The sequence below is a fragment of the Lucilia cuprina genome, chromosome X (genome assembly GCF_022045245.1).
Source record: "Lucilia cuprina isolate Lc7/37 chromosome X, ASM2204524v1, whole genome shotgun sequence".
In the NCBI taxonomy this organism is placed as follows: domain Eukaryota; kingdom Metazoa; phylum Arthropoda; class Insecta; order Diptera; family Calliphoridae; genus Lucilia; species Lucilia cuprina.
The window spans coordinates 13991324-14002405 of NC_060949.1; the positions used below are offsets into that span (position 1 = coordinate 13991324).

Here is an 11082-nt window from a genome sequence, read left to right on the forward strand (position 1 = left end):
GTCGACTTTTGTTAACATAATTGATCATTTAAATTAGTTATAAGCCAAAAAGCCCTATTTGGGGGGTACGGTTGTATGGGGGCTAGTCGAAATAATGGACCGATTTTAACCATTTAATAGGCTTCGTTCTTGGGCCAAGAGAAGCGTGTGTGCCAAATTTCATTCAATTATCTTAAAAATTGCGGTCTGTACCTTGCGCACAAGGTTTACATGGACACCCAGCCAGACGGACGGACATAGCTTAATCGACTCAGAAAATGATTCTAAGCCGATTGGTATACTTTAAGGTGGGTATAGGACGAATATTTTTGTATGTTACAAACATCAGCACAAACCCAATATAACCTCCCCACTAAAGTGGTGTAAGGTATAAAAAGAGAATAAAAGTCGTATGATTTATATTTTTTGTGTTTACACGATTGGTATAAAACAATTAAAAAGTCAGATGAAAACAGCTGTTTCACTTTTTTTATATGTGTTTGCATAAAAATAAATACCTGATCTAATGAAACCGGCTTATTTTTTGAATCATTTCAAAAAATGAAGAGAGCCATACGACTGTCACAAGAGTACGGATGGGATCGTTTAGACGATCCCATCCGTACTCTTCTACACAAAATTTTGACAGATCATATTATTTGTGTGATCGTGTAAAGCCGGCTTAAACAATAAAAATTAAAAAGCAATGAAAAAGATAAAGGGGACAACATTGAATCGGACAGGACTGGACGGTATTAGAATATAATTATTATGTTTTTAATGAGAACTTACATATTATAAATATAATATTACTTACAAAATTTATATTTTGGATAGATATGTTTTAATTTATGTTGTTCCGATTATTGGGGATATAATTCGACGTGGAGAACATGCTGTTGTAATTTTAGAAATTTTGTAAATAATACATACTTCAGTGTAGAATAGATATTAAGATTAGGTACTATTACACTCAGAGAAATAATTTCATTAATTTATGTAAAGTTTTAACATTTTACTAAAAATTTGTGTTTAGTGTAATGTTTTAAATAATTTTTAAAATAGTTTTAGTTCAAATTAGAGATTTAAGTTTAGATTTTAATTAGTATAAAAAAATGTAGTTTAATTGAAAATATATAACATTTTTAGGTAGTAAATTTTTACAATATAACTTTAAACAATGTAACTTTTATATAATATATTAAAAGTAGTAAATGTGTATGTATATGATTTTTCTTGAAAATATTAACAGTATAAAATTATTTACAAATTAAATGGATTCATTTTCATACTATTAATAAGCATGAGTTTAGTATAATTTCAACAATTTAGTTCATAAATTTTAGCGAAAATATTTAAAAATTATTTACAGAATATTTAATTATTTTGTAAAATAGAGAGTAATAATTTTGGTAATTAACAATATGAATGGGTTTAAATAATTGACATGTGAAGCTTATGCACATCATACGTGTCTTTAAAAGTTAGGTAAGGTCCAAAATGTGATTCGAAGATTAGCTTTAAATCAGCAATGAAATAGAGATCAAAAGACCGCAACTTTTCTAACCATTAGAAACTATTAGATTCCTCAAATCAATGTGTCTTAGACGATGGTTCGGTAATTTCCTTTAGCAAATTGGCACAATTATTGTATAGTGGATCTTGGAAGCCAATTATGTTGAATTCTTATTGGCTTTTATATATTTTAGAATTGACAACTTTCAAGAATTAACTCCCAATATTGTTCTTAACTTATAACTTTTAAACATTTTTGGTTTTTTCAACAGTTTAATTTAATTAAAAAAAATACTTTATGAAAACTTCCGATTTTAAATCTTTACTTCACAACAGGCTTTTTGTAAGTGATCTTATATTAAAGGTCAAACAAATTTCGTAAGATTTTAACAAAAGCTTTTTATTATATGCGCCAAAAATCAGTGAATATAAAATAAATAGTCTAATTATTCTTTAACATCATTAATAATGAATTGATTGTCTGTCTGCATAAAAGAGACAAAAACAAGTAAGAAGTTATAGTCGGCCGACGCCGACCATATAATACCCTACACCCTTATACGAATAAAATGTGAAGTAGTTTTCATAATAAAGCATTTAAGTTGATTTGTACCTTGCCTCAGATATACTGTTTAATAAAACTGTGGATATTTAAGTAAAATTTTGATGGGGCTTTTTAGAGGGGCTAGGGTCAAATGAGGCCCAATAATTAAAAAGTTTATCAGGGTCATCAAGACTAGTATAGAACTTGGTTTTGTGGCTTTTTGTCGAGATACGAGTATATAAGCCTAATTATGTACTTAAAAGCCCTATTTGGCGGGTTCAGTTCTATGGGGCCTAGGTGATGTTAACCATTTTCAATAGGCTTTGTCTACAGTACCATAAAAGATCATGTGCCAAATTTCATTGAATTATCTCCAAAATTGCGACCAGTAGTTTGATAACAATGTTTACAAGCCCTTTTTGGGGGGTAAAGTTGTATGGGGGCTAGGTGAAATAATGGACCGATCTTAGCCATTTTCAATAGGGTTCGTCCCTGGAACAATAGAAGATCATTTACCAAATTTCATTCAATTATCTTCAAAATTGCGGCCTGTAGTTTGGTTACAAGGTTTACATGGACGGCCGGACAGATGGACGGACATACACAAACATACTAGAGTACCTCATACGTAGATAAATAAAATATATCGCATTTGTGAAAGAAGGCTAATTACCATTATGAATTTTTAATATAAATGTAATCGTTTCAATTTTTCTAAATATTTTTTGGATACATCTTTCACTGGGGAAAAAGGTATCAAAAAAATGGGAAATTTAATTTTATTCAAACTCATCGGGCCAATTTTTATAAAATATGAAAAAGTAGATTATTTACTCACATAAAATAAGCTGTTGGTATATTATTATTTTGGAATTCCAGTACTAAGGACTTTATAGGACCAAATTCAAGTAAATTGTTTGGTACTTTTTGCAAGCAGTATTTTTCTGGAACAAATGAATGCAGATTTGAATCGTTTGAGTTTTATCTGTGATATATAGATTTAAATACTGAACATTTTGTAAACTTTATTCTCGAAAAAGTATATTTCTACTAAGTAAAATTAATCCACTTAAGTAAAATTATTCCATTTTTGGTACATTTTCCTTTAAATGATACTCTTTGTATGTTCTTTAATATGAACTCAAAACACATGATTATTAAACATACACAGTCCTCATTGAAAAAGATTCTTTATGAGACAACTTTTTAGTACTTTTTATCTCATAAATTGTACTTTATTAATTTTCTGAAATATTCAATCTAGGAACATAAATTTTAACATATATGGTCTTGATGAGAATTTATTTAGACCATCGTTTTTCCGATGGTTATTTTTAATATTTTTATGATATTGAACATAGATATTGAAAATAAAATTTTAAATGTAGGGACCTTAGTGAATGAGAATCTACTGAAAGGGACTTTGGTACTTTTTCATTCATCAAATTATATTTTTTTAATTGTATATAATATTGAACACAGAAACATAAAATTTTTGATTAAATTATAATCTATTAGAGCTATTTTATAGTACTTTTCTTCAAATATTACTTTCGAAATTTTCTATAATGTGAAAGCTAAATGAATGAAACTAAAAATATAAGCTTTTTACTGAATGCGAATATAATATTCAAAAAAATTTATTAAATTTTAATTTTCTATTAAAATAAACAAAATTTTGTATGTAAGTTGGGGTAGCGAAGTACCCAGGGTATGCTAGTTTATGTATAAAACAGTAGTATTAATTTGAATATAATGATTCGAATGTTAAGATAATTTTTTTAGGTTACTTCCGGATGATAGTAAGCAGAGTACAACAACAAAAAAATATAAGTAGGGTAGAAGGGGGATCATTCGCCATAGGGGCAGATCTGTCAATTCGAATAACTTGAAAACCGAGTAATCGATTTTATCCCATTATTAAATTTTGTTTTCGTTTATCGATTATTTATCATTCCTGAAAATTTGAAACATTAACTTTAATATGATGGGATTGATTAATTGTTTTTCAAAGGGCTGTGAAAATATTTCACTGTGTGAACTTTTTGTGCTAACTTTTTTAGTTTTTGTGATAGAAAAAATATATTGATCAGTATTAGAACGTCAATAATAGTGAACAATAAGACATAATAATATTTTCTATAATATAATTTGAAGCACGAAAAAAATTGAAACTAAACCCCAGAACTGCCCGTGTGGCACATGCGCCAAATATATGTAATGGTTGTGATGTAGAACAAAATTTGGTTACAATATAGAAAAAATCAGTAATAATTTGTTTTAATTTTTTTGTTAAGTTTTGTGAAATAAACAATAAATATATCATTTATTACACTTTGCTTAATCAATTAAGGTATAAAAAAGCAAAATAAGTTTTTATTTTTGTAATTTTTTCTTTTATTTTACTAATGACAAATCTCACCCAGCCCCTTGGCGCATTTACCCCATAGATGGGGCGGTATCGCCGTTTTTCGTCAGTGCGGAAAAGTTAAAAAAAATATGTACATGAGGATGACTTAAGAAAAATTAAAAAGAATAGAACTAAAGCCAACATATCTAAGTATCCGAACCAAGAAAAAAATTAAGAATATGTATTGTGGTTTTAATTTGAGGCCGCCTCAAAAAAGTGGCCTATGGTCCCTCTCTACCCTACTCCATTTTTTAGCTTGAACGCAAAAAAAAAATAAATACCTAAGAAATTTGGCTAAGTTCAGTGATGTTTTGTGTTTTGTCCAGTCATATTCAATTTTAATTATTCATTGTAAAACTTAAATGAGTAAAAATAGTATTGCAGTATTAGTGTCAAAAGCAATATCCCGTTTAGGGTAGTTAAGATGTTTCTATCGTTAGTGACTGTAAATAATTTTAAAAATAATCCATGACTTCGTAATTTTAGACCTTTATAGACGGTTTAATTCCAAGTTATTTAAAAAATGTTCATGAAAGGTAACGTATTATTGATTCAAAACATTAAATAAATTAATTGATTAATTTTAAATTATTTTATTTTTTTAGAAAGCATTAACCCCCTATTAAAATACTTCTAACGTAATTAAAATATAGAAATGGGATCTTGTATGTTACATATGTCCTATTTCATCAAAAATGTCGTTTATATGCAGAGAATGTAAAAATAGCTCTGACAGTTTAAACTTTGGTGGGAAATGTATTGATCATAAGAGAATTTTATTGTTTCCTAAAGTATAACAATATTAATTATAACATTATTTTTGTTTATTTCGTTGAAGGATTAATGCGTTCCAAAATATAACTCTCAACAAAGGGATCAACATAGACCCAAGTAAAGCCGAAATTGGCTACCTGTGTAAACCTAAGGTTCTAATTTCTTGTGAGTCGGTCTAATGTATGTACATATATTATTTTTTTAGATTAGTTGTTAAATCAATTATTTTTTCTACTATTTTAATTTCTATTATTTCAATAAAAACTATAAAATTTCATTTTATTTAGATTTATTTTTATAGATTTTATCTTGGTGAGTATACAAATAGAAGAAGAATATTGCCTTCTTTTAAAAGAAAAGAAAACTCATCTTCTAGAAGATAAGATAGGAACACTTCTAGATGATACTAAGTAGTGGAAGTATGGTATTTCAAAAGACTCTTCTAGATGTGACTAGGAAGTCACTTCTTGAAGTGACTACTTAGTACCATCTAGAAGTGTTCCTAACTTATCTTCTAGAAGATGAGAAGAAAAGCATTATTTTCTTCTAGAAGATGAATATTCTATTTTTCTAGAAGATGTCGAGGATCGATCTGGCAACGACTTGATCGACCTTGACTAAGCCGCATCGGCCACTTATTCAGCGGCGGTGTAAGTACGACCAAAGCCGTACTTTTCGCGGCTAAGGAGGACGAAGAGGTCAGTCTTCGACTAAAAACCCGATCGCCAGCGGCCAAATTTTTTAAATTAAAAACAAAAAAAAAAAAACACACAAAACAAACAATTTAAACAAAACAAATTACCAACGTTTATGAAAACAAACAATTAAACGAGCATTTTCACTAACAAAGAAAACATTTAAACAAAATTAATAACTACCAGTGCAGTGAAGTGATTCGCACACACACACACACATCTCTATTTATTTAAAACCAGGATCGGCAGACATATACTACTACATTTTGCACTAGGATAAGTGAAAGAGCGAAAAAATCACGAAATGAGAAATTATACTCTCATTTCCACAAAAATGCATGTATGGAAAACTGATATTTAGAAATAATATTAATGTAACACAAAACTAATATTTTTTAGTTTAAACGTATTTTAAATATTAAAATATATGTATATAAAAAGACAAATTTGAGCTTTTTAACTATATTTGTAATTAAACATATACATATTAAAGGTAAAAATTAAACAAAAGTACATTAAATTTTGGTTAATTATTATAGTTTGCAAATTATGTTGAAAGAAAAAACATTTTAAAAAGATAATAATTCTAAAAACTTCTAAATATGTAGTGTATATACTAAAATAGCACAACAATAATTAGTATTATCCATCCCTTCATTAATATACTTTCGTTCATTTTCATTGCCAAAGCAAGAAACGAGCGACGACACAACCTTCTTCTATAACAGCTCAAATGAGACTGAATTGTGTTTTCTATGCGTGTGAGTAATCTGTGTAAATTTAGTAACGGCCAAAAAACACTGTGTATAGGAGTTGCCGATCGTGGATTTAAAAACAAAAATACAAAATTTAATATAATTAACAAAACATTTAAAACAAATTGTACACGTACTACAAACCTAAAATTAAATAAAACAAACAAATTGAATTTTAACAACAATAAACAACAAAGTGAAGTACAACAACACAAAACTTCTAAATTCCCTTGTTTTACTGAGTCCCACAGCTATCGAAAGAAAAGTAAGTATATTTCAGGTTCTTTGAAATAAATTACAAATCGAAATAAATCTATTTAATTTGTTACATCTCTTGTAACAAACAAGAGTTATCCAAACAAAACAACAAATTCCCAATTGTTCCAATTGGAAAAACGTTTATGATCCTTTTGAAACCGTCAAAGAATCGGCAAAATAAAAATTTTTAATTTCATTAAAATAAAAAAATTAATTTTCAATTTATTCCCTTTATTTTGCAAATCGTTTATTACAACAAAGATTTATTTCGATTTCACATTATTTTGTTCTTAAAATATTGTGTGTAGATTAGTACATTTGGTGGTGGTTTTTTCTTTTATTTACTAGCTTTATTCTCATTAAAATTGTCTTAATACAATTTACATACGATAGTACTCAACTATATCAAGAAGAATAAAGCATAAAAGAAAATAAGAGAATATTTATCAGTAGTGTAATTGTTGTTACAGTTTATTGTGTACCCTACACTTTACAGGCTGATAATATTAGTACAACGCTGAGTTTGTTTCTTTTTTTAATTTATATAAAATTAATTTTATATATTTCGGTGTTTTAAAGTTCATTATTAAAATACACCCTACTATTTTTCGAATAGGCATTTACCATTCACTTATGCGGGTGTTGATTTCGCGGGACCTTTTCAGATAAAATCAGGTAACTTGTGAAACTCTCCTTATATGAAAGGATGCTTTTCAACAAAAGCTATACATCTGGAAGCGTGCTCTAGCTTATCCACCGACGCGTTTTTAGCAGCTTTCGCACGGTTTACGGGTAGAAGAGGGTTGCCTAAACGCCTTATGTCCGATAATGGCACAAATTTTCTCGGTGCCAGTAGATCGTTGCGAAAGGAATCTCGCTTATTTTTACGAAAATCAGCTGAAGATATAAGTAAAAAATATGCAGTCCATGGGTTTGAGTGGAAGTTCATTCCACCTAGTGCTCCACATATGGGAGGTCTTTGGGAGGCTGGTGTAAAAAGTTTTAAGTTTCACTTTCAGAAAATAACCGGCAACCAAAAGTTTAACTTTGAAGAGTTTTCGACTCTATTAACCCGAATTGAAAGTGTCCTAAACTCCAGACCTATTTCCCCAATGTCCGAGGATCCTGAAGATTTACAAGCCCTAACTACTGGTCACTTTTTAAGTAGAGCTCCATTGATGTTCGCTCCTGAACTGCCTTCAGAGAATTTATCGATAATAAACCGATGGGAGCGGCTCCAGGCCTTTCATCATCGTCTTAGTCAACGCTGGAAGACTGAATATCTTCATGAACTTCACAAGCGTTACAAATGGAAAAACCCACAGCGGGATTTGCAGAAAGATGACTTTGTAGTCATAAAGGATGAGCTCCTACCTCCAAATGATTGGAAAATGGGACAAGTTGGATTAGTTCATACTGGAAAAGATAAACGCGTTCGTGTAGCTGACGTCCGAACAGCGTCTGGAACCAATAGTCAAACTTTGCATGCTTCCGATTTGTGATAAATCAGTAGATTGACTAGGATTGTATGTTGTGTATGTCCTATATGTTCTGTTCAAATTATTCAAATTTGTGTTAGCGAACCCATTACTGCTGTTTTGTTTTGTTCTTCTTTTCCCTTTGCAGATGGATCAGTTCCCAGATCAGTTCACAATTAAACGAACATTTACACTAACAAAGAAAACATTTAAACAAAAATAATAACTACCAGTGCAGTGCACTTCAGTGAAGTGATTCGCACACACACACACACCTCTATTTACTTAAAAACAAAAATATAGAATTTAATACAATTAACAAATCATTTAAAACAATATTTCAATAAAACGCGTTTGCAATCCCATTAATTCAGCTTAAAAAAATTTAGGCATTAAACCTTTTTAAATATGGTGTCAGTTTGAACCGTAATAATATTATATATATTATATATATATATATATATATATATATATATATATATATTATATATATATATATATATATATATTATATATATTATATATATATATATATATATATATATTATATATATATATATATATATATATATATATATATATATATATATATATATATATATTATATATATATATATATATATATATAACCAAGTTTGTAAAATTAAAATGGAAATTAACCAATTAATAACTTTATTTAAAATGTTTAACTGCCAGAAGATGGTACGGTTCCATCTGAAATGGTTAAAATTTTAATGGAATGGGGCTTAATACCTAAAGAAGCGGATTATAAGTGCCCCATAACCACACATTAAAATTATGCAAAAATAATAGTAAAGATGGTTGGATTTGGCAGTAAGTAATTACATATTAAAAAATATAAATTTACAGGTGTTGGCAAACTGTTTTAAAAAATAACAAGTAAGAGTGTTATATTCAGCTATGCCGAATCTTATATACCCACCATCAAATCACTGCCGTATAAATGAACTTTGATATTTTCAATATTTTATTATTGTATATAGATATTAATGAGAACATCAGGGTAACATTTGAAAGAGGTCCAGTAATGAGGGTTTTAATTTTTATAGGGAGTAAAGTTATTTATACATACATATATGGACCGATTCTCATAAAAGTCATTTTGATATATATATATATATATATATATATATATATATATATATATATATATATATATATATATATATATATATATATATATATATATATATATATATATATATATATATATATATATATATATATATATATATATATATATATATATTATATATATATATATATATATATATATATATATATATATATATATATAATATATATATATATATATATATATATATATATATATATATATATATATATATATATATATATATATATATATATATATATATATATATATATATATATATATATATATATATATATATATATATATATATATATATATATATTGAAATATGTCCCAATTTGGCACGTTTTTAAAACATCGGGGTCATTTTGATCCCAACGCCGTTTAAGGGTTAATTGATTTTTTGTTCACTATTATTGTAAATATCGGTTGTTAATAAATAAATTTCTTAAGTTTTGTGATAATCTTCCTACAAATAGAAACAATTTCGACTAGTTTCTATCAAAAATTGCAAATATTACAAAATTTGACCTTTGACCTTTAAAATTTATGGGTGAATGGCGTCCAAATTGCATGAAACTCTTGATTTTTATTTAGAAATATATGGACTAATAAATTTTCAAAAGGTTTCATTTAAAATACACAAAAATATAGTAAAAAGGCTAATTTTGCAAAATATTACATAAAAATTGATTTTTCTCGAAATCCGCTGAATTCAAATTGCAGGTACAGGCAAACTATAAGAGGTATTGAAAAAAATAAAGACTATTTTTATATAAAATAAATACTTGTTAATTTTTTTAGGGATAAAAAAGAATAATCGTAAAAAGCGGCTTAAAAATTCATAAAAATATAGGTAGTAAAACATGCCTAACAAATGTTTGGATTTCATTAAAATCGGATTAACCGAGGTCCTTCAATGACCTTTATATGATACATATATTCATAAGTTTTTGAAAATGTATAACTCCTTAATTAGAAGAGAGCAAACAAAAAATAGTATTGTAGTATTAGTGTCAAAAGCAATATCCCGTTTAGGGTCGTTATGATGTTTCTATCGTTAGTGACTGTAAATAATTTAAAAAAAATCCATGACTTAGTAATTTCTGATTTTTATAGACGGTTTCATTCCAAGTTATTTAAAAAGTTTTAATGAAAGGTAACGTTTTATTGATTCAAAACAATAAATAAATTAATTATTTTATTTTTTAGAAAGCAGTAACCCCCTATTAAAATACTTCTAACAGAATTAAAATATAAAATAAAAATGTCGATTATTTGCAGAAAATGTAAAAAATATAACTGACCGTTTAAACTTTGGTGGGAAATGTATTGATCATAAGAGAATTTTATTGCTTCCTGAAGTATAACAGGTTATTTTAATAAATACAAAAGTATGTATATACAATATTAATTATAACATTATTCTTGTTTATTTCGTCGAAGGATTATTGCGTTCCAAAATATAACTCTTACAATTTGATGGATTGATCATAAAATTTAAAAATAACTACACAAATACTTTAGAGACCAACA

General features: G+C 27.5%; 1 protein-coding gene across 2 annotated transcripts; it reads left to right on the plus strand.

The window, feature by feature from the left end:
- Positions 1-6766: 6766 nt before the first annotated feature.
- Positions 6767-8735, plus strand: LOC124420880. 2 transcript variants are annotated; one of them, XM_046955316.1, is made up of 3 exons: positions 6767-6937; positions 7547-8465; positions 8557-8572. In XM_046955316.1, the coding sequence occupies exon 2, from the start codon at positions 7629-7631 to the stop codon at positions 8430-8432; it is 804 nt and encodes a 267-aa protein (XP_046811272.1). In that variant the 5' UTR covers positions 6767-6937; positions 7547-7628; the 3' UTR covers positions 8433-8465; positions 8557-8572. The 2 variants fall into 2 exon arrangements, with proteins under 2 accessions (XP_046811272.1, XP_046811250.1); XM_046955294.1 differs by having other exon boundaries at positions 7547-8735.
- Positions 8736-11082: the final 2347 nt, after the last annotated feature.